The sequence below is a fragment of the Mauremys mutica genome, chromosome 4 (genome assembly GCF_020497125.1).
Source record: "Mauremys mutica isolate MM-2020 ecotype Southern chromosome 4, ASM2049712v1, whole genome shotgun sequence".
Taxonomy (NCBI): domain Eukaryota; kingdom Metazoa; phylum Chordata; order Testudines; family Geoemydidae; genus Mauremys; species Mauremys mutica.
The window spans coordinates 103,604,788-103,629,507 of NC_059075.1; the positions used below are offsets into that span (position 1 = coordinate 103,604,788).

The 24,720-nt window shown below is 42.7% G+C and overlaps 1 protein-coding gene across 1 annotated transcript in view; it reads left to right on the forward strand.

Annotated features, from left to right (window-relative positions):
- The window catches only part of NUCB2 (nucleobindin 2), a 56,844-nt gene extending 40,296 nt beyond the window's left edge, over positions 1 to 16,548 (forward strand). Inside the window, exons 9-13 of the mRNA XM_045013949.1 lie at positions 3 to 95; positions 1,207 to 1,296; positions 1,851 to 2,021; positions 2,362 to 2,443; positions 12,316 to 16,548. Coding sequence (XP_044869884.1) covers positions 3 to 95; positions 1,207 to 1,296; positions 1,851 to 2,021; positions 2,362 to 2,443; positions 12,316 to 12,437 — 558 coding nt within the window. The 3' untranslated portion in view covers positions 12,438 to 16,548. The remainder of the gene's footprint in view (positions 1 to 2; positions 96 to 1,206; positions 1,297 to 1,850; positions 2,022 to 2,361; positions 2,444 to 12,315) is intronic.
- The last annotated feature ends 8,172 nt before the right edge of the window (positions 16,549 to 24,720 follow it).

The window sequence follows — 24,720 nt, forward strand, 5'->3', positions numbered from 1 at the left end:
AGCTGGAGAAAGTATATGATCCCAAAAATGAAGAGGATGATATGGTGGAAATGGAAGAAGAAAGGCTAAGAATGAGAGAGCATGTTATGAATGAGGTGTGGTCTGAAGGTTAACAGAGCTGGCCAAATCCGGCTCTGTTGTACCTGTGCAATCCTACTGAAGTCAGCGAGGTTGCCCAGGTACAGCAGAGGGAAATTTTGCCCATTTTACTCTATACTGCTTCACAGGCATACAATTAATTCAAAGCATACTATGCTGCAATCTCTTGTCATCACTCAGACAAGATGCTGGATAGATAAAATTGCTTGGTAAAGTCCATGTTCCCATTTCCTGAGTTCCAGAATAATCATGCTGTGGAGCAGGCCTGGAGATCTCTACAGATGTCCCAGGATCCACAGATATTACCTGTGAATCCTGGGGCATGGAGTAGCACAGGGCTGGCCTCTGTGTTGTTCCCTTAGCCTGCCTTATACATGTGTCAGAACAGCTCCAAGCTGAACAATTTTGTCAGTGCTTTCTTGCCTGTATCCAGCCCTCCCCCAACTTCACAAGGAGTCTGACAGAAACGTATGTCAACATTCATTCTTGCAGATATTTCCCAGGGGTGTTGGGAAGGGATGATGCTCTATAGAGCTGGTGTCCACCAGCAACAGCACTTCTACACCCAGCTGTTCTCCCTAAAGCTTGAGGAGTGCATTGAGGTTGTGCTTCTATTAGTCAGAGGGAGGCCCTGAAGGAAGGATTCTGGGACAGTTTAACTGGTTTCCTGCTACTAAAATGGAAGGTTAGGATGGATCACAGTTATTGGCAGCAAGTTTTCAGTCAGCGTTTAGTATGAGCTTCTTTTGGAGTTGAAAGGCCAAGAGAACTAAATCCTAGATATCGAGGTTATAGATGTATTAGAAATCCTGGCTTGCAGTTGGCACAGCTCAGAAACATAAGACTGTGTTCAACTTAATCCTGCATTAATGTCTTAGTAAGACATTCCAGTGAGAGAGACAGTAGTAAAGCAAGCATTTGGAAAGGAAAGCAGAATCAAAACCAATTGAAAAAAGTTGCAGGTTTGCACTTGAAAATGAAAATAGGTCTGGTTTAAGATGAAAAAACAATCACATGATTAAGTTGCTTTATAAATGTAGGTTCAGCCCCCTCAAAGTGTCTTGTATTGGTCAAAGATGTGTTACATTTTATTTTTGCTTTAACTAGATCGACGTCAACAAGGACCGGTTAGTAACTTTACACGAGTTCCTGAAAGCTACAGAGAAAAAAGAATTTTTGGAGCCAGATAGCTGGGAGGTAATAATAGCATGTTCCAGGTGGAACATACTGTACTGTTACTATCAGTCTAATCAGGAAACTAAGTGTCATGTTTGTCTCTGACTTTTCAAATTTTCCTCCTCCTTGGTATGTGCCTATGTGCCATGGTTAGAGGCATTAGCTAAATAAAACATCATCTAGGTATTTAAGAACATAAATTGAATAGGTCTTGTGTCATCATGTGGATTATCTGAAAGCCTGTTACTTGCACAGGCCTTTGAAACAGAAAACAAACATTTTGGCTATGGATTTCCTTGGATGGAGGACAGAGTTCAATTAGAAGCAGAAGTGATTTTTTTCCACCTCGTCCCACATTTTGAGCAGGATTCAAACTATTTCCTCATAAGTAGAAGTGAGGAATTCCTTCACGGTACAATATATTTTTGGAAGTATCAAACCAACACTTTCTGTATTGGTGAATTTTAGAATCCATCTCGTAGCCATAGCATTGTGAAGATTACTAATTTCCTTTTGCAAATTGTATTTTTATTATTCCTGTGTGAAGGTTCTTAGTTCTCTACGTTTTCTTGCAGACATTGGATCAACAGCAGGTCTTCACCGAAGAGGAGCTGAAGGAATTTGAAACACATATTTTGCAGCAGGAAAATGAACTCCTGAAGAAGGCAGAAGATCTTCAACAACAGAAGGAAGAGCTACAGAAACAGCATGACCAGCTTCAGGCTCAGAAACAGGAACTTCAGCAGGTGCTGTCATTGTAATAGGAGGATTCCTCCCATTTGCTGAGCCTTTTGCTGAATTTCCAAAAGGCAAAGTAGTGTTACTTCTGGAGTCATTGTCTCTTTAGGTAGTGTATGAGCCATGAGGGCTGCAAATGAATTTTAAATTCATTTTTCCTGCAACAGGGTACAACCTATAACTCCAGATTACACCAGTGAAGCTGAACTCTGTATGTTTTCACTGGTGAAGATCATATGTAATGAGTGTACATACTGTCAAAAGCGTTGAATTATGCAAGGTGAAAGGAAGCTGATGCTGCTGAGTTCTCAGACCCCTCTTGTTTTTCCCCCCCGTCCTACCCATCAGGTTGTACAACAGATGGAACAGAGGAAGCAACAGCAAGGAAGTCCTCTATCAGGACCAACCGGGGAACTGAAATTCCAGCCACGTATGTAGATTATATTACATAACATTATGGACAAACTTTTAAATCTAAGATCCCATTTCAAAAGTGGTTCAAAAGCTCCTGTCTCTCTGGTGAAATTGTAAGTATAACTTGTCTGCAGTGATCCATTTTAGGGAAAATTGCTGAGCTTCTTTAACCTAAGGGGAAAGTATTGAAGTTTTCTAAAGTAATCTGGAGGTCTAAGTACATTATTAAAATATCACTAAACCCAATAAATATGAGATTAAATAATAACCTCCCTGGAAAAGCCAGAGTTCATTTTTGCAGAGTTTCTGAGGCATGACATGGTCATAGAGACAGGATTTGCGTCATTTCAGAGTGAGCAGTGTTGTGGCCTTTCAGTCCCCCGAGATGTCCTGAGATCTAGGAGATCCAGAGTCTCAGAGTATCCATAGAAGGCTGGGGCATTCACAAGGAGCCAGCCTCTGTTTGTTATTTTTGGGTCTCCCTGTGCCACAAAGAACCTTGGTGCTAATGCTTCATCCTATGCCCTGAATGAGTTTGCTAACAGAGTGGGAATCTGCAGGAACTAATGCTGTTTTTACCTCCCTGTATCCTCCAGAAGGGAGCAAACGCTGATCCCTGACCTTGTAGGTATTCTGTCCCCATATCATGTACCACCAAATAACTGGCAAAAATATGTATGCAGAGGAGAGGTTTCAGTGCTTGATTTTTTATTTGCCCAGTGAAGTGAACAAGTTTTGATCATCTTTTCCTGTTAGAAGAGCCTTTATCCATATGATCTTCCAGCCGAACACCTTCCCTTTTGAGATCCAGATGGCTGTACGTCAGTGGTTCTCAAACGGTGGGTCAGGACACCAAAGTGGGTCACAACCCCATTTTAATGGGGTTGCCAGGGCTGGCATTAGACTTGTTGGGGCCCCAGATAGGGAGTCCCCCTGCCTGGGGCCAAAGGTGAAGGTCTTCAGCCCAGGGCAGTGGGGCTCAGGCTTCAGTCCCCCAGCCTGGGGTCATGTATTAATTTTTATTGTCAGAAGTGGTCATGGTGCAATGAAGTTTGAGAACCTCTGTCATAGGTTACTGGGATCCCCCATGCAAAGGAACATGTCTGGGACATCCTCTGCTTCCTTCTTCCACACACCTCTAGGTTCCCAACCCATCTCTGCATATCCACAACTCTTCCCTGGCTGCCTTCTGAAAGTTTATGACCTTCCCATTGTGTGGCCTCTTGGGAACATTGATACTGATCAAAAGCATTGAATTTGTGATGTGCTTTGAGATCAATCATGACAAGCACTATGCAAGAGAATGATTGTGCTTCTGCCCAGCCCCAAACTGACCAGGAAGCTAGAGGATGGATCTGATGCACAATTTTCCAAAAAGGAAACAGTGCTTAGGAAATTTAATCTCTACTGCAGCCCATTGCTGTGGGAATCAGATGAGACTGCTCAGGGCAGGATGTACATGAGATGCAAAACCCTCCAAAATGTGACCCAGTAAACCAGGATGAGCAAACGCATTAAAACTGGGAATAGAACTCAGGCATCCTGGCTCCCTGGCCTGTGCTCAGTTCACTAGACCTGCTTGTTTCTCTGCCATTATTAATTTAGTAAAGACAAGTGCAAAGTATTTCACTTAGGAAGGGGAAAAAAATCAAATGCACAACTACAAAATGGGGAATAACTGTTTAGACAGTAGTACTGCTGAAAAGGAGGAGAGGGTTATTGGGGATCACAAATTAAATATGAGCCAACAATGGGATGCAGTTGTGAAAAATGGCTCATACCGTGGGGTGTATGAACAGGAGTGTCATTAGACACAGGAGGTAATTGTCTTGGTCTACTCAGCACTGGTGAGGCTTCAGATGGTGTACTGTGTCCAGTTCTGGGTGCTATACTTTAAGATGCAGACAAATGGGAGAGAGTCCAGAGGAGAAAAAAATATATAAAAAGTTTAGAAAACCTGACCTATGAGGAAATATTTAAAAAACATTGGGCATGTGTAGTCTTGAGAAAGAGACTGAGGGAGGAACCTGATAGTCTTCAAATGTGTTACGGGCTGTTATGAAGAGGAGGGCAATCAACTGTTCTCTATGTCCATTGAAGGTAGGACAAGAAGTGATTAGCTTAATCTGCAGCAAGGGAGATTTAGGTTACATATTAGGAAAAACTTTCCACACACCTCACACACTTTTATTCCTGAGTGGGACTGAAGTTAACCTGGCTTTGTTAACGTTTGTGTTTGAGGACCACTGTGTCAGTATGGCACATGTAGCATGTGGCATGCATCTCATCCACACAGCCTTGGCTTGGGTCCTGACAACTCTTTGAATAGCAACTGTTCTCTGATTAACTGCTGCTGCAGGGTTAACAGACGGTGCTCAAACTTCTTCACTCCCAAGTTCAGTGATTACAGTTCACTCTTAAATACCCTGCAGTTCAATTGCTAAGCCACTCAATTCTGTAACTAAAACTCAGGCATAACTTTAGGCTCATCCTGATCCCTGAACTTCTGAAAGGAATAACAGATTGTTCGGTTTAGTGAACAGGTTGCTGTGTGGTGTTGGTGGCCTGTGATATACAGGAGGTAAGACAAGATGATCTAGTGGTCCTTCCCCATCTATGGCTCTGAAGATGCCAAAACCCTATTTATAGGAAAGTAATTCTGAGAAACATTCCATGCTGTACTGAATTCTTAACTGTCAGTTTGCTGTTCATGCCAGCACAGTTACCTCTGTTTTTCATCAGAGCCTGGTTCCCAGTGTCGTCAAACTCTTTTCCACTTTCATCTCATTCACTCCAAATGAGAAGTCTGACTTCTTTTCATATCATATAAACAGGGGAAAAAAAGGAGTAGAACAGGTGCTCAGTGTAATTTATGCAAATACCTATAATAAATGAGTTTTGTGGCAACTTTTCATTGTCCAGTTTTCCAATGAAAGTCTCCCTGGTCTGGGTTATGCAATCTGATTATCCATTGACAGGGTAAAGATCAAACAAAGTGAAAACATTCTGTCCAGTAGCTGCAATAGAATCATAGAACTGGAAGGGACCTTGAGAGGTTATCTGGTCCAGTCCCCTGCACTCATGGCAGGACTAAGTATTATCTAGACCATTCCTGACAGGTGTTTATCTAACCCAGGGGTTCTCAAACTGGGGGTCGGGACCCCTCAAGGGGCCATGAGGTTATTACATGGGGGGGTCACGAACTGTCAGCCTCCACCCCAAACCTCGCTTTGCCTCCAGCATTCATAATGGTGTTAAATATATGAAAGTGTTTTTAATGTATGGGGGGGGGGGGGGGGGAAATCGCACTCAGAGGCTTGCCGTCTGAAAGGAGTCACCAGTACAAAAGTCTGAGAACCCCTGGTCTAACCTGCTCTAAAAAACCTCCAATGATGGAGATTCCACAACCTTCCTAGGCAATTTATTCTAGTGCTTAACCACCCTGACCGTTAGGAATTTTTTTCCTAATGTCCAACCTAAACCTCCCTTGCTGCAATTTAAGCCCATTGTTTCTTGTCTTATCCTCAGAGGTTAAGAAGAACAAATTTTCTCCCTCCTCCTTGTAACAACCTTTTATGTTCTTGAAAATTGTTATATCCCCTCTCAGTCTTCTCTTCTCCAGACTAAACAAACCCATTTTTTTCAGTCTTCCCTCATAGGTCATGTTTTCTAGACCTTTAATAATTTTTGTTGCTCTTCTCTGGACTTTCTACAATTTGTCCACATCTTTCCTGAAATGTGGCACCCAGAACCGGACACAATACTCCAGTTGAGGCCTAATCAGCGTGGAGTAGAGTGGAAGTATTACTTCTCGTGTCTTGCTTACAACACTCCTGCTAATACATCCCAGAATGATGTTTGCTTTTTTTGCAACAGCATTACACTGTTGATTTATATTTAGGTTATGGTCCACTATGATCCCCAGATCCCTTTCCACAGTACTCGTTCCTAAGCAGTCATTTCCCATTATGTATGTGTGCAACTGATTGTTCCTTCCTAAATGGAGTACTTTGCATTTGTCTTTATTGAATTTCATCCTATTTACTTCAGACCATTTTTCCAGATCATTTTGAATTTTAATCCTATTCTCCAAAGCACTTGCAAGCCCTCCCATCTTAGTATCCTCTGCAAACTTTATAAGTGTATTCTCTATGCCATTATCTAAATCATTGATGAAGATATTGAACAGAACCGGACCCAGAACTGATCCCTGTGGAACCCCACTCGTTATGTCCTTCCAGCATGACTGAACCATTGATAACTAGTATCTGGGAACGGTTTTCCAACCAGTGTTGCACCCACCTTATAGTAGCTCCATCTAGGTTGCATTTCCCTAGTTTGTTTATGAGAAGGTCATGCGAGACAGTATCAAAAGCTTTACTAAAGTCAAGATATACCATGTCTACCACTTCTCCCCATCCACAAGGCTTGTTACCCTGTCAAAGAAGGTTGTCAGGTTGGTTTGACACAATTTGTTCTTGACAAATCCATGCTGATTGTTACTTATCAGCTTATTATCTTCTAGATGTTTGCAAATTGTTTGCTTCATTATCTGCTCCATTATCTTTCTGGGTACAGAAGTTTAAAGACAAAATGTTACCTATGTCAGTTTATCACTGTGTTTCCACACACAATATTCTCTGTATAGTTCTGTTCACTGTCACTTATCCTGATTATTCATAAAATTAGGAACATTTGTTCCATAAACAGGGAATTCTTATTCACCCTTGTGAAATACTATACGCAGTAGGAGAAGAGCAGGGACAAAAGTAGGGTTGAGGTAGAGAAAAGGTGGTGTTTCTGAACATCTGGGAAAATCCAGAATAACTCCACTGATTTCATTGGAGTTAGTTTAACTGATCAAAATACGGGCTAAATAGGTTACACAATCTCACAAACTTGTAGAAAGTGTAGAACCCCACCCCTGCACTTTTGTAAAAGTGAAGGGTCTAGTTAAAGATGCTGCTGGCAATTAGACAAGTGATACCCCTAGGTCTTGCTGATGCTGGTACCATTACTAGGATAAGTACAAACCATTTATACCAAGTTTCTCTCATGTTTTTGGCATAAAATACATTTCCTTCAAAAAATCAATTACAATTATTTTAAACGCTTACTGGAGTTTGTGTGTCCTCAATATTTGTTCAAGTTAATGTGGTGAAAACCAAATAGCCAGTGCATGTTATCTGCCATATCCTTGGCTCCCAACAAGAGGAAATGAGAGAAAAAGAGAAGAGCTGATTATGGTCCTAAAGTTTCCAACCAACTATGATAAATGACGTTATTCAAGGGAAGGTGAAGAGATAGCGAGTTCACAGATTGTGGACACGCTCGGGAGTAAAGTTCAATCAGGAGTTCACATTTTCAAAAAAATGACTACACGTCTGTTTATGGATCGAAGGTTCACTTTACCCTTGTTAACGTGACACATTTCAAAAAGGGCAAATTAATGTAATCTCCAAAAAATCAAGATGATAAACAACATAATGGACAGAATGTTTCAGAGGGAAACAAATGTGTGTGGAAATAGCTAGTAATCCAACAGGAAATGCTACATGTCATAACGTGTTTATAGTGTAATTTGGATACTCTCATCCTTGCGATATTTTGTGTGTGTGTGTGTGTGTGTGTGTGTGTGTGTATGCTGTTGCTCCGCTACATGAATAATTGATTCAATTTGCATAAATTAGGCCATGGAGACTTTGCTATCAAATCAGACATTGAAAAGGGTAGTAAGGGTATTGGGATCCTGACAATAGTAGCCAGAGCAGGGTCAGACCAGAGTCAGAGTAGCAGAAGAGTTCACAGTCAAGTTCCAGGCCAGGGTCGATACTAAGGATCAGAGTCAGAGTCAGGTTTCAGGGTCCAGGTCAGGAGGCGAAGTCTAAATCAAGCCAAGGTCACAGAACAGGGTGCAGGAATGGCTGTGGCAACTACAGGAGATCCACACTGTTGCCTGGACACTTCTTGGAATGCCCCTTGGGTTTATATAGGTGGGGAGCCAGGAGGTAGCACTTCCCATGGTCTGTGTCCACAGTAGGTCATGGGTAGTGAAGCATAAGCTGATCATAGCTGCTGCTGGGTGGCAGCATAGCGCCATCTGCTGCCTGACAGCTTGCTAGGCCTTGGTTCAAAACCCATTAGACCTTACAAAGAGGCCATAAAATCACCGTAGACAGTTTTCCTTTTTTGGTGTGAGGATAAGGAATCATTCTCTTAGGCCAGGACTACACTGAAAAATTAGAGTGACCTAACTATATTGCTTAGGGCTGTGAAAAATATTGCATGCTGTATGATGTAGTTAGGTTGAACTAGCCCCCTGTGTAGATGCAACTAGGTTGACAAAAGAATTCTTATGTCAACCGAGCTGCCACCTGTCGGAGAGGTGGATTAATGACTTGAATGGGAAAACTTCTGTCAATGTAGGAAGTGTGTACATTATTGCACTGCAGGAGCAGCGTAGCTTTTCCGCTACAGCTGTGGAAGTGTAGATGTAGCCTTAGGCTACGTCTACACAGGGATAAAAAAAACCCACAGCTGGCATGGGACAGCTGACTCAGGCATGCTGAAAAAAAAAGATTGCTGTGTAGATGTTCAGGCTTGGGCCCAAGCTCTGGGACCCCGCAAGCCCAAGCCTGAAAATCTACACAGCAATTTTTGGCTGCATAGCAAGAGCCTTGTAAGCCCAAGTCAGTTGACCCGGGCTAGCTGCAGCCGTGCCATCCGTGGCCTTGCCGCATGTCTTTTATCCCTGTATAGGTGCACCCTTAATATTCTTCCTTGTGAAAATGGAGTACTACAGCAGGGAGACACTTCAAAGACACACACACAGGTCCCTGTTGGTGGTGTATTTTGTCTCTCTTTACAAATGCATTGATTTGTTTACAAGCAGAATGAACATGATGTGGCTATTATTTTTCTTTTAACATCACTTGCTGTAGCAATTTAATTTAAAAAAAAAACCTTAGGGGAATAGTCAGCTTTATGCCCACGAAGGAAATACATGTCTTGGAGGAGAATTTTGAGACTACTGAAATCACTGACAATACCCCATCTTCATAGCTCTGTTTAAAACCCTCTTTTTTGTTCTACCCTGAGACAGAAACTGAAATGTGGTCCCTTTAATCCTGCATTTGCAGGGAGATGAACTGAATGACCTAACAAATCTTTTTCATCTGTAACTGCAGATTCTTATGATTCTTTCCCGTTCTGCAATCTTGCATGCTTGCTTTCTCTCCTCACAGTTAATAGGCTGAAGGAACATTTATTTAGATTGTCATTGCTTTTAATTACAGCCTCTTTCTTTTAATCTAGTCCATCCCTGTTACACTCCATTGTCATGACGTGTAAGCATTGCTCTACTCAGTTTTGCACAGCCTTTTTCTCATCTCTGCCTATAAAGCCTTTCATACAAGTATCTCAGATGATACTATAAATACAAGAATAGATTGAATTGGAAATAAAGATGTAAGAGCTGTTTACTATTTTAATTTTAAAACCATAAAAATGGAGGGCTAGAAGGGACCTCAGAAGGCCATCTAGTCCATCCCCCTGCACAGAGGCAGGACCATGTATACCTAGACCATCGCTGAAAGGTGTTTGTCTAACCTGTTCTTAAAAACCTCCAAGGACGGGGATTCCACAACCTCCCTTGGAAACCTACTCCAGTGTTTAACAATCCTTAGAGTTAGAAAGATTTTCCTAATATGGAACCTAAATCTCCCTAGCAGATTAAGCCAATTACTTCTTGGCCTACCTTCAGTGGACATGGAGAACAATTGATCACTATCCTCTTGATAACAGTCCTAGCATATTTGAAGACTGGTATCAGGCCACCTCTCAGTCTTGTGTTCTCCAGACTAAATTTGCTCAATTTTTTTTTAATCTTTCTTCACGGGTCAGATTTTCAAAACATTTTATCATTGTATTGTTTTGCTCATCTCTGGACTCCCAATTGCCTACATCTTTCTTAAAGTGTGCCACCCAGAACTGGACACAGTACTCTATCTGAGGCCTCATCAGTGCTTAGTAGATTAGGACAATTACCTCCCATGTATGATATGACATTCCTGTTAATACACCTCAGAATGATATCCCTTTCTTTCACAACTACATCACACTGTTGGCTCATATGTAATTTCTGATCCACAACAACCCCCAGATCCTTTTCAGCAGTATTACTACATAGCCAGTTATTCCCCATTTTGTAGTGGTGCATTTGATTTTGCCTTTCTAAGTTAAATATTTTATACTTGCCTTTACTGAATTTCAACTTGTTGATGTCAGACAATCCTCCAATTTGTCAAGGTCCTTTTGAAGTCTAATCCTATCCTCCAAAGTACTTGCAACCCCTCCCAGCTTGGTGTCATCCACATCTTTTATAAGCATACTCTCCACTCCATTATCCAAATCATTAAATAAAAATATTGAATAGTACCAGACCCAGGACAGACCCCTGCAGGACCCCACTAGATAGATCCTCCCAGTTTGACAGTGAACCATTGATAACTACTCTTTGAGTATGGGCTTTCAATCAGTTTTGCGCCTATTTTTTCTAGACCACATTTCCCTGGTTTGCTTATGAGAACAGCATGAGAGGCTGTGCCATAAGCCTTACTAAAATCAAGACATATCACATCTACGGCTTCCCTACCATCCACTGGGCCAGTAACCCTGTCAAAGAAGAAAATTAGGTTGGTTCGGCATGATTTGTTTTTGACAAATCCATGTTGGATATTCCGTATAACCCTATTATCCTCTAGGTGCTTACAAATAGATTGTTAAAAAATAATTTGTTCCAGTATCATTCCAGGAATTGAAGTTAGGCTGACTGGCCTGTAATTTCCCAGGTCCTCTTTTGTTCCCCTTCATAAAGATAGATCTTATGTTTGACCTTCATCAGTCCTCTGGGATCCCACCAGTCCTCCGTGAGTTCTCCAAGATAATCACCATCAGTTTTGAGATTGCTTCATCTAGGTCCTTCATTGGGCCCTGCTAACTTAAATATTTATACAAAGAGTCTTTAACCTGTTCTTTTCCTATTGCGGATTGCGTTCCATTTTATGCAAATGCTATGAAATGTCAAGGCATGTGACAGAAAACATTTCTATGGAGACATTAGCATTTCAGCATTGGATGCCTACATCAAAAATGACATTTTAAACAAAAATCTGATTTCTACCAAGTGAGGAAAGAGTTGGGTGCATTTGTGACCTCCGCCTTGTCCAATTATCCACCACGCCTGGCTTTGCAAGATACTTAACAATATGCACTTTGTATCCATGATCAGAATTGGTGACTACCTTTGTTGGTAACTAGAACAGGGCTTCCCTTGATCTGCTAAGTGCAGCTACAGAAGATTTAACCTAGATTAAATTAAGGTAAAATACAACTTTGGAGATTCTGGACCCTGTGTTTAATAAATTCAGATTCTGCTAATATAATCGCTTAGCTCTATAGTAAACTTCTATATTGTTTAAATAAAAAAAAGCCTCTCTCTTTATCGGGCTGAGTTTGCTCTAGAAGATCCCCTTACCCTTCACCCTTTAAAAGGTGTGTGTGTGTGTGTGTGTGTGTGTGTACACACGTACACACATACCTAATTCCTGAACCCATCGATCCCACTGTTGGGCCAGCAGGGGAAAAGAGGAAAGACCAAAAAAAAAATCTATTGAGAATGAAGCAACTGCTAGGCTGGCCTATAATCTGACGTTTAATACTGTTATGGAACCTAATGGTCATATTAGCAAAATCTGGACCATTTTATTCACAATAAGCACATTGCAGCTACACCTACATTGGAATCTTGTCATTTTCTTTCAGGGACTTCTCTAGTTTGGGATCAGTTTGCTTAAAAGATTGACACTGTTTCTTACTTTTGTTTTACAGCTGGGGAACACCAAGTCGGAAATGCACAAAACTATCTTGCAGGTGATCAGCCTTTACCACCAGGGCACATACCAGTTCAAGAAGCAGCCGCCGGAAGTGATCATGTACAAATTCACCCTTAACCACTTGTGCCTCAACTTTATACAGTCTTTATTATTTTGGGGGGTGGGGTTGGGGACTTAAACAGAATGAAATATGAACTGCCCACTTTCTTCACTTGTAAAGTCATTGGGAATGTTACAGCTTTACAATTCAAACCCAACTGATGTTTAAATTAGATTAATTTAATCTTCAGTGCATCAGTGAGAAAGATAACAGGCAGATCAATTGCAGGCTAAAAGGGAGTTGGGGGTTGGAGGGAAGGAATGGAAGAAATAACAAAAAAGCAGCATCTCTCCATTTTCTGTAAGCAAATCTCCAACAGCTCAGTCCCTGGAGCACAGAAGTCCTTATTACCAATAGTTAGGCATTAATCAGAAACTCGCTTTCTGGAGAAGCAGAGAACTGGACTAGAGATCCAGCCAATCCTGTTCCATATAGAAATACTTTTCAGAAGCACTAACCTGCAGAATTTGGGGAAACTAGGCCCAGGAATGGAGGTCTTCAGTTTCCAGTACTACCAATCCTTTTCTCCTTTGAGACCAAATAAAAAAAACCTGCTCTGATTAAAGAAATCTGCACTTTTAAAAATGTAACTGCAGCAAAGAATTTTAGAACAGTGAATACTTTTCATGTTTACAGATAGCTACGAACTTCACTGTAAGCCTTCAAAACAGAATACTGTACTAATGGGGTGTTGTTTTGAACCATCCTCATTGTTAAGATGAATCCAGTGTAGCAGCTGGGTGCTCATCTTGCAGACTGGCTGTTAAAACTATGTTCTTGTCCCTCTTTCTTTCATTATCTTCTAGCTGCTCTCAACATTTTGCATGCTATTAAAATTAGGGGTTTTTTTGGTCGATGAAAAAATATTGTGAGAAATAGAAAAGGACTCGGTCTTTTTCTGTGCATATTATCCTACCTCCTATGGTAAAACCTTCCTTTCAAAATCCACAGTATGTTTCAGACAACTTTTTTTCACACATGACATTCTGACTGCTACAGTCTCTCTGGTTTCACATTGTTGTAAAACTAATGAGAACTAAAAATCGGTATAATTTTATGAAATTCCCTGAAACGGGCACATGTCATGACTGTATATTTTTGATATTGGTATCAAGCTGGTTTCTTCAAGCTAACCCAAGCTTTTACAAGAAATTATTTGATTTACCTGTGAATGTTGCTAAAATGTAGAAAAAGATCCATTGCATATTTCAGACCTAAAGGAAGCATCTTAAAGCCCAAACCCAATTCCTTTAACATGAATGTTTTCCCTTTGTAGAAAGCTGGCTCTGATTTTTTATATAAACACATCCCTCCCTCCAATCGGGATCAGATTTCCTTCCCATTCTATAGCTACCTGCCAACAATGTCACTGTGTGGAATGGGTCAACTTTTAAATAAATAAAAGTGAGCCTCTGTTCTGGAGAGAGGCATGCCAGCATGTATCATAATAACTAAAGAAAGATGGGTATTTGCAAAGCAGTTCAAGCAGTATTTTTTTTCCACAGAAGAACTTTCAGACATTTGTTTTGTAGCATCTTAGAATTTAGAGATTAGATGTCCTTCACCCCCCTGCTAATGCAGACTTCTTCCTGCAGGATGGAGCATATTCCCTTTCTCCAATCTAGATTTAAATGACTTATGTTCTTCCTTGGAAAACAATTCCACAAGGTCTAATGGAGCTCGGTTGTCAGGATAATTTTTCTGATGATCAGTTCTGATTTCTTTCTCCATTTCATCTTGTTAATTGTATTTAGGCCACCGTTCCTTTCCTCCTTGGTATTGACACTGTTCAAGCAGTGGTAGGTTTCTTTCCACCTCACCTCTTTCATAGTTTGCCCAAGATGTATAACACTTTAAACCTTTCCTCAAATCAATCTATCCAGGTCTTTGGTCTTTCCTTGTTACTTTTACATCAATTTGATTTATTTGTCCAGAGATCAAATTACTTTTCTGCAGTTCCAACTGTTTGCTAGGAATCCACCCCCATAAAGGAGGTTCGGGACAGGTGTAGCCAGGTCTGGTAGAGTCATACTAGCATGGCAGGACACAAGGTGGCGGCACTGGGACCCCAGATGTACCACAGGGCCTTCTCCAATGGATGGCCCTGGTGTTGGGTTTGTAAGCTGATTCTTGGGAGATAGGAGTTCAGCCACACTGTTCAAGAGGGAGTCCAGGAGGGGAAACGGGAAGATTTGCTCCCTCCTCCACATGGGTTTTACCGCAAGAGGGGTGATCCGGCCATAAGTTTGCATAACACCCAGAAAGAAGGAACAGTAATCCTTGTCTGAGGTCCCCAGGCACTGCTGCAATACAAATAATAATAGCTTCTCTTGGTGTTAAGTCTCTGCCATCACAGTTGTTTTCAATCCCCAGTAATTCAGTACAATTATGTATAATTCAGTACAGATCTTCTTTTAAATGCAAAATAAAACTGGATTTGCCACAAATCACACCTGCACCCTATGAGACACATGCTCCAAGCTTAGCAACTGCTTTACTCAAACATTAGATTCCTCCCCGTCCCCCCGTTTAAGGGTAGAATGGTCCAACTCTACACCACTGGTCAAATCCTATTCTAAATGCAACATTAGTTAGTTATGTTCTGATTGATTATAATAATCAGTGGCTTATTTTTGTGCTTTATAGGAAGTTGGGCATTATGTAGGTTTATAGTCATTTATTTTTTATTCCAAACCTTCAAACATCAAGGTATTAATAAAGTGCTGTGGTATCTAGGTGCTGAACACAGGCTTTTCCTTACCTTTGTGTCTGCCACAGCTATTGTGACTGCTCTGACGCAACGATGCAGGGAAAGCCAGTTTTCATTTGTCACTTCGTTGTGCGTCACCATTTTTCTACATGCAAAAATCTCTCAACTTTTATACTGCAGCTGCATCACTCTATGCCAACCCGTAGAATGAGCTCCCAGTAAAGAAGCGCACACTGTCGCATCAACTCCTGTGGGTCTACTGTCATTGTCGGTTTTCTTTTCATACAGTGTTACCAATTTAATCTCTTTAAATAGATTTTTTTTAAAAATGAGATATAGCACATTTTTACAAGAAACAGGCAGACTTTCGATTGTTGGCTCAAATCCAGCTCTAGTCAAAGGTCACCTACTGACAATTGTCTGGCCTAAAACATTCATGACATTAACCAACTTTCTAGTGGACAATTGTCTATGTTGCACAAAAGCCCACCTTAAATGGTTCCCTTCTTTACTGTCTGCAAAGAGGTCAAGGAGCGAATGGACACAGAGACCGAATTTACTCTCAAAAGTTTAGTCTTTAGGTCAGGGTTTGGCATATTAGCAGGGCATGTAGGAAAGCTTGTCCTGTGCTACCCATGCAGCATCTGTTCCAGGAGCAATTACCGGTGCTCTCAATCTGGCACCTTTCTCCAGTACTAAATTCACTTAAGTATTTTTTTGTAAAAACAGGATAAAAAATGATGCATCGCTATGAGTTCTCCCTCTGTCAGGAACCCTCTGCCTTAAAAAGATGTTGTGCAGGGTGCCCGAAATAATGCTTATAAATGCAATGTTTGTAGCTTTAATTACTTGTAGCATGTTACTTTCATTTCTGCTGTTTCCTGGATGAAACATTGTATTGGGGATGCTTTCTCATGCATGGAAAGACTAACAAGTATTGCCCACTTCAAGCATGCATCTCAACTGCAGATTTTTGTCACCATGGTACTGATTTCTCAGAAGCCTCTCAAGGTCATAAGTATGAATAAAAATGATGTTTATAGCTAAATGAGGGAACAGAAAGTGATAAATGGGTCTCTTACTAGATTTTCAAAGCTGTACCAGGGACTGAAGTGTCATGGATACCACTACTTTCAGGCTTACTTGGTTTTATTTTGTCTTAAAGGCCATTCAAAGAAAATTTAATTCAACTTGGTTTTGACACAAATTCCAATACTCTAAAAGATGTAAACATTGAATTTCGCATTTTTATTTTATATTATTGTTGGGGATGGGGGGTCAGGGAAAGGGATAGGTTGGTCAATGTTGTAAAAATTCATATTCTCCGGTGCAATATTTGTAGAAAAAAAAATGTTGTCCCCCTCATCCTTTGTATAGATTAGATTTGAACTGGATTAAATTGAAACAATTCAAAGCAAGATATCTGGTGTTTCCTTTTTACCAAATTGTGCCTATGAAATTGGAGTGGATGACAAAGGGGTGATCACTGAGTTAAGTGAAATAATTTGCATGTTATTTGCCTCTTGAAGGAGGCAAGTTAATCAACAGAAAGGAGCTTCACATGATGGTGAGAGTCTGATGTAAAGCCACAACTGCCAGAAAAGTTACAGTAAAGGCTGCAAATCTATTCTTAACACTCTCTGGTGTTAGCAGTAGTTCAGCATATACACGCTGTGTCTGACCAGCCACTGCATGACAACCCTTACAATTCCTAAACACGGAGACGAGGGTGCCAATTTTTGTGGGTCAGTTCCCGATCTGCGGAGTGGGGATTAGCCCCCCAGAGAGCCCGGGCCAGTCGGGTACATTTCCCAGGCGCTGCCCGAGGGGCACTGACCTATGGGTGGCCACACAGTGCCTGCAACCTGGTCACTGCCCTAGATAGTCACAGCAGTCACCTGCTGGCTCCGAGCCCTGCCCAGGGCGCTGCCTTATTGGGGCACGTGTCCGAGGGAGGAAAATGAAGGGGAACCGCTCAGCCCTGTCACTGCCACGACCTGGGCCAGCAAAGCCCCCATCCCTACCTCAGATCATGGGGTGGGGAGTGGGCTCTGCCAGGCAGTGCTGCCGGTTGCTCCTGTGTCTGTGTGGTAGGCTCCAGCCCAGTAAAGGCGGGATCATGGGTCCCATAAAGGCAGAGCAGGGAGGTGAGGGGGGAGAAGGATCGGGCCAACTTTGGCTGCCCCTTGGCAAAGGGCATGTAGGGGAAGGGAGGGGGGAGGAACTGGATGGGGGTCTCCTGGCTTGTAGCAGCAACTTTGGCATTGCTAGGTGCTTGTGGGGATTACCTGTCATGCTCCCACAAGAGAGTGTTCTTTGTGGGCTAACCAAGAGGGCCCCGGGCATGAGGCAGGGCCTAAAAGCTTACTCTCTTCCCCTTGTGCAGGAGTCTGAGATACTGGGTGTGACGGCTTGGATCACAGAAACCCCCCTGGGAGCTGTCAACTGATGTGCCAAGACTACTTCTGCCCCTGCTTTCCCTCCCAGCTCAGGACTCCAGCACCCTGTCTTGCTGAGCGAGACACTCCCATCTGCTCCAACAAAGATCCAGGGTCTGAATTACCTGCCCCAAAGCTGCAGGTTTACCTGAAAACAGCTCACAGAAGTGTGCTTGTCTTTAGCACTCAGATGCCCAACTCCCAATGGGGTCTAAACCCAAATAAATCCGTTTTACCCTGTATAAAACTTATGCAGGGTAAACTCATAAAAATTGTTTGCTCTCTATAACACTGATAGATATGCACGGTTGTTTGCTCCCCCAGGTATTAATACATACTTTGAGTTAATAAGTAAAAAGTGATTTTATTAAATACAGAAAGTAGGATTTAAGTGGTTCCAAGTAGTAACAGACAGAACAAAGTAAGTCACCAAGCAAAATAAAATAAAATGCGCAAATCTATGTCTAATCAAACTGAATACAGATAATCTCACCCTCAGAGGTGCTTCAGTAAGTTTTTTCCTCAGACTGGACACCTTCCAGACCTGGGCACAATTCTTTCCCCTAGTACAACTCTTGTTCCAGCTCAGGTGGTAGCTAGGGGATTCTTCATGATGGCTCTTCTCTCCTTGTTCTCTTCCACCCCTTTATATATCTTTTGCATAAGGCGGGAATCCTTTTGTCCCTCTCTGAGTTCCCACTCCCTCCTTCTCAATGGAAAGACACCAGGTTAAAGATGGATTCCAGTTCAGGTGACATGATCACATGACACTGCAAGACCTCATTACCCACTTGCCAGCATACACATATACAGGAAGACTTACAGGTAAAACACAGTCATTTGCAGACAATGGTCCTAGTTAATGGGAGTCCTCAAGATTCCAAACCACCATTAATGGCCCACACTTTACATAATTACAATAGGCCCTCAGAGTTATATTTCATATTTCTAGTTTCAGATACAAGAATGATACATTTATACAAATAGGATGATCACACTCAGTAGATTATAAGCTTTGTAATGATATGCTTAATGCAAAAGGTCTCTTGTAAGGTATCTCAGTTACATTATATTCACTTATTAAATTTTTATAAAACCATATAGACTGCACAACGTCACACTGGGTAACTGGTTTTTTCCGAGTATTGCATTTGCAAACATAGCAAGAGGCTGGGGAAAACGTTTTAGCTCTTACCAAGAGCAAAACTTTCTGCAGGCTCTTTACATGGCCCCGTTGCCACCCACTCTGGGCTTTCCACTTGGAGTTGGAGTGAGCAGGCATGGAAGGGTATAGGATGGGTTTTGAAGCTGGCAGAAGCAATGTCTTTGGCGCAGTTTTGTAATTAGTCAATGGAGAGGACTCATTAGACAAAACAACATCAAAGACCCAGTTCTAGGGAAGTTCCCCTAGCTACATTGAGAAGCACTGCAGAAGGGCAGGAAGCCAGGGCAGCCAGAACAGGCAAAAGGAGGGATGGGAGCCCGAAGTACAGGTCATCCTAGTTGGATCTTTTCTAGGACGAGGTACAGGTGAACAAAGTACCTGACAAATAGAAATACTGTCTAAACACAGTGACAGCTACCCCCACCACTGCCTGCACAAATTAGTCTCACACATACAATCCGGTCTTCACTTAAAACAGTAAGACAGAAACTAAACTATACTTAGTGCCAAGACTATGGGGGAAAAATTGAGATGCAACCTCAGGAAATAATGCCACATGTAGGAGAGGTCCTGCTGGGTAAGACAGCTTGCATTACATTTGAGAGACAAGGTGGGTGAAGAAATAACTTATTAGGGCTTGGCTACACTTGAGAGTTGCAGCGCTGGTGGAGGCTTTCCAGCGCTGCAACTTAGTAACTGTCCACACCTGCAAGGCATATCCAGCGCTGCAACTCCCTGGCTGCAGTGCTGGCTGTACACCTGGTCTGCTTGAGGTGTAACGAGTGCAGCGCTGGTGATGCAGCGCTGCTCGTCAGGTGTGGCCACACACCAGCGCTGTTATTGGCCTCCAGGGTATTAGGAGATATCCCAGAATGCTTTTAACTAAATTACTCTCTTTGTTTTGTTATGCAGCCTCTCTTTGTTTTGTTGTGAACTCGGGGCTCCGGGAGCTGCTTATCTAAAAAACAAACACAGCTCCTGTTTGCTGTCATCAATCTGTAACTGACTGTGAACAATCAAATGAGATAACCCCTGTGAATGAGGCAGGCAGGGGGATGAGAGTTTGCTTTTGACGAGAGAAACAGCGGGGGCGGGGTGGAGAAAGGGAGTCCGTTGGAGCAGCTGCTTATCTGGTCTGCAGGCTGTTTGCAGTAAGGGATCGGGAAAATTTTCTGATTTTGCAAGGCAGGGAGCTGATACACAGTGTTGGCTCCAAAAATTCACTCTCTCTCTCTCCCCCGCTCCCTGTCACACTACACCCCACCCCCCTCTTTTGAAAAGCACCTTGCTGCCACTTGAACACTGGGATAGCTGCCCATAATGCATCACTCCCAACAGCACTGCAAATGTGGCCACACTGCAGCGCTGGTAGCTGGGAGTGTGGCCACACACCAGCGCTTTCCATACACAGCTGTACGACCAGCGCTGTAACTCCCAGCGCTGCAACTCTCAAGTGTAGCCAAGCCCTTATTAGACCAACTTCTGTTGGTGAGAGAGACAAGCTTTACAGCCACTCTGAACTTTTCTTCAGGGCTGGGAAAGGTACTCCCAGCCAAGATGAAAGGTGGAACAGACTGTTTAGCATAAGTAGTTAGCACATATTATAAGGGACCATTCAAGATAGTATGGCTCCTTAACACCTCTGCAGTCATAGGACAAATAAGGGGTTAGTGGGTTACAGATTGTTGTAATAAGCCATAAATCCAATGTCTCTGTTCAGTCCATGACTTTTAGGATCTAGCAGAGTAATGAATGTAAACTTCCAGGGTTGTCTTTTGAAAGTGCTGTGTAAGTTTCCTTTGGGGATAGGTCAGTCCTCTCAATTGAACTCTCACAGGAAAATGATGAGTGTTTGTCTTTTATCACCTGTGGGTGAACACTTTTTATAAAATCATCACTCTATTATTGTATGTGAGCTCAGTATCCCTGAGAGTGGAGAGGCCATCACATTATTTTGCCAGGTGACAGATTACCACCCAGCACAGTGTCAGGTGCGCTGGATGAGAGGCTGTGAAAAACTCAGGCAGCAATTAAAACCCAACTTGATATAGCAACAAATCTGTACCACAGAGTAAGCCAGGCGACATTTACACCTGAACCTGAGGACCATGCATTAGAGTTCACTATTGAAGTCATCCATTGCAACAGAACTATACGCGCCTATCCTCTCATTTTAAAAAGTTAATATTTAATGGTCTGCTCTTTGTGCATGACACTCCTGGGTCTCTCTGTTTATGGACTTCACATTATATGGGAGTGGCAAATGCCTAGAGCAGAAGTTGATGCTGTTTGCACCAGCATTAATTCTCATGGGGATATTTGTGGGATGATGTATTCCTATGAAGAGAGGATATTTAAAAGTATTAAAGTTAAACTTGTTTTAAAATTGGCAGCATGGGATAACTTGCACTCGAGTGTTAACAGAATTGGCCGAGGACCTCTTGGAGCCATCTATATGTGTTGATTTTTAATCAAATTTGGACTAGTGGGCAAGTTCCAGAGGACTGGGGGTGGGAAAAAGCTAATGTTATGCCAATGTTTAAAAAGGGCACATGGGATAACCTAGGTAACTATAGGGCAGTTAGCCTGACATTGATCCAAGGCAAACATCAGTCAGGAAAGGCTGAATGGGGCACAATCAATAAAGAATTTAAGGATGGTACCATAATTAATGCCAGTTAACATACTTGTGTGGAAAATTTGTCTTGTCAAGCAAACAGTGTTTTATTTTTTATATTACAAATTTGGTTGTGTGATGAAGTGGGGGATTGTCTTGTTTTTTCCTTGTTTTCCAATGGTTTGCATGCAGAGAGAGTGGGACTCAGTGTCCCTGGGTGTTACTGGTTTAATGAGGTGAAGGGAGAGGGAGTTTGTTGTTACAGTGGACTGGAGAGGGAACTTGGGACCCCAGACGATGGCCTGGAGGATGGACACCCCAGCGACTGGTGACCCAACGACTCGGAGACCCAGGAGTGCAGCCAGTTCTGGACAGTGGGAGGACAAAGGACTGTAAAGAGAGGACCCCGGTGACCTAACCAGCCGGTTCCAGCCAGAGCAGGTCAGAGGACAGAAGAGAGGAGAGGAGAGGAGGCCCAGGCAACCCAGTTTACGATCTTGTTTACCTGGAGAGAAGACAATGAACAGAGGCGGGGCTTGGGGGAGGTGATATCAGATGCCCAGCTGGGAAGCAGGGGGGTCTCTGGGCTGGTGAGAGAGAGCAGGCAGAGCCCACCTGGATGCAGGGGAGACTAGGATGTGCTGTGTTGAGGGAGGCCAGGCCTGAGGCCTTGAGAATTTCCTGCATTGTGTTCAATGCTCAATAAACCCTCCTGTATTATGCTGGCTGAGAGGCACTCTGGTCTAGAGAACAGGGTTGCATCATCCCCTTCGGGGGGTGGAAGCCCCAGGGGTCCAGAGCAAGTGGACTCCCTGAGGTGGCCCATGGCAAGGAACAGGTGTGCTAAGGCTCCGAGAGGTGCGGCTCCAGGAGATGGAGGGGCCTAACCCCGAGAGGGAGTGGACCCCCAAGAAGGGCTGTCTCACTGAAAGGGGCACCCCCCACAGACCTCACAGGGTCAAGAGGGGCATGATCTGTGAGTCCATGACAGGTTGAGAAAAGATTACTGTTGATACAATATACTCTGACTTCTGTAAGGCATTTGACTTAGTCTCACATGACATTCTCATAGAAAAAGTGGGAACTATACAAAAAAAATCAATGTAGCCCATATTTAATGGATTAAAAACTGGTTAACTGATAGATCACTAAGAGTAATTGTAAATAGAGAATCATCATCCTATCGGGGTGTTTCTAGTGGGGTCCTGCAGGGATCTGTTGTTGGCTCAATCCTGGTCAGTATCTTTATCAATGACATAGAAGAAAATATAAAATCATTGCAGGTAAAATTTGCAAATGACACAATGAAGAGAACAGGTCAGCTATGCAGCCCAATCAGGACCGCTGGATAAGCTGTGCTCATTTGAACAACAGTCCTTTTCAGCCAACCAAATGCAAGGTCATGCATCTAAGTATGACCATTCATCCTAGAAGATGGGAGACTCTATCCTGGAACGCAGTGACACTGAAGAGGATTTACACTGAAAGGTGTAATTATAGAAAACCAAATGAACATGAGCTGCCAGTGTGACGCTGCAACTCAGACAGTGAACATGATCCATGCACGGATAAGCAAGAGAATATCAAGTAGGAGTAGGGAGGTGGTATTACCTCTGTATACAGCACTGGGAAATCTGTTACTGGCATACTGCGTCCATTTCTGGTGTCTCCAGCTTAAAAAAAAGATGTTGACAAATTCTTGCAGCTCAGAAAAGAGCTACATGAATTATTAGAGTTAAGGAAAAATATGCCTTATACTGACAGTCTTAAACTCTCAATCTATTTAATTTATGCAACAGAAAGTAAACAAAAGGACCTGAATGGACAACAAGTACCTACCAGTGCAAAATAGGGGTAAAATGCTGTTATTCTTGTTTGGCAGAGATTTCTGGAAATAGATGGATTTTATTCTAGGACAAAAAGGCATAATATAATCCCATGGTTGGAAGTTGAAGCTCAACAGATTCAGACTGGAAATTCTTGTAATGTCTTTAATCTACCTAAAGACACAATGGGCTCAGTTTGCCATTGCCCTGCACCTTGTATATTTAATTTCATTAGTGCAGAGGGTGCTAGACATTAACAAACAAGAATAATATCATTTTACTCTTACTTTGAACTGGTGTAAATGACTAAACACAAAATTCCCAGCAACAGTCAATAGAGCCCAGTCTCTTTCCTTTATTAGCTTCAGACCCTTGGTTTCCTACTTCCTAAGCATCACTCGTAGTAGCTATCAACTTTATCATCTATTTGATATAATTCTTACACTGTCCTCTGATTATATCTATCATTGGCAAATACCATACCATTTCTAATAGCTTTCTTAATTCTTAATTATTTTTTTTTTAATAGGTAAAACACATTTTTGTCCAAACCTCTTGCGGGTTTTCCAAATGTTCTTAATCCAAAATATTCTGAGTATGGAAAACCCCTCCTCCACCAATGAACCCTTCATGATTATGTCATCATTCTGGAACCAACAGAGCTAGATATCTTTGGGATAGAAATCCACGGCTTTGCAGGTTTTCCAAATGTTACGGGTATTGTTCTTAATTTAAAAAAAATGGCGAATATGGAAAACCTCTCTCTCTAACCTCAAAACCGTGGATTTCTATCCCAAAGATATTTAGCTGTGTTAGTTCTAGGATGATGGCATAATCAGGAAGGGTTCATTGGTGGAGGAGCCAGAGCTGGATACAAATGGATTTTTCTACTTGTTTGCAGGGGCGGCTCTAGGAATTGCGCTGCCACAAGCAGGGCGGCACGCCGCAGGGGGCGCTCTGGCGGTCGCCGGTCCCGCGGCTCCGTTGGACCTCCTGCAGACGTGCCTGCGGGAGGTCCACTGGAGCCACCTGCCGCCCTCCTGCGGCACACCGCCCCAAGCACGCGCTTGGCGCGCTGGGGTCTGGAGCCGGCCCTGCTTGTTTGATATTCTGCTAACACCCACTGCTTTGGATTATGGCAAACACATTGGTTTCATGGTGAAACACAGGATTCTTTGACAAAGCCCATAACAAAAACAAACAAAACAAAACCAAAAAGTGTATCTAAAACTCCCAGGTATATATATAACAATGCTGCTGTCACTTTTAATTTTAGGGTAAAGTACAAAGGTGTAAGTTTCCTACAGTGAGTAGGAAGCCATCTTTGGTATGGCCTGGCAGACAGGGGCGGCTCTAGCTTTTTTGCTGCCCCAAGCACGGCAGTCAGGCAGCCTTCAGCGGCTTGCCTGCGGGAGGTCCGCCGGTCCCGCAGCTTCGGCGTACCCGCCGCTGAATCCGCAGGACCGGCAGACCTCCCGCAGGCGCGCCGCCGAAGGCTGCCTGACTACTGCCCTCGCAGGGACTGGCAGGGCACTTGGAGCACT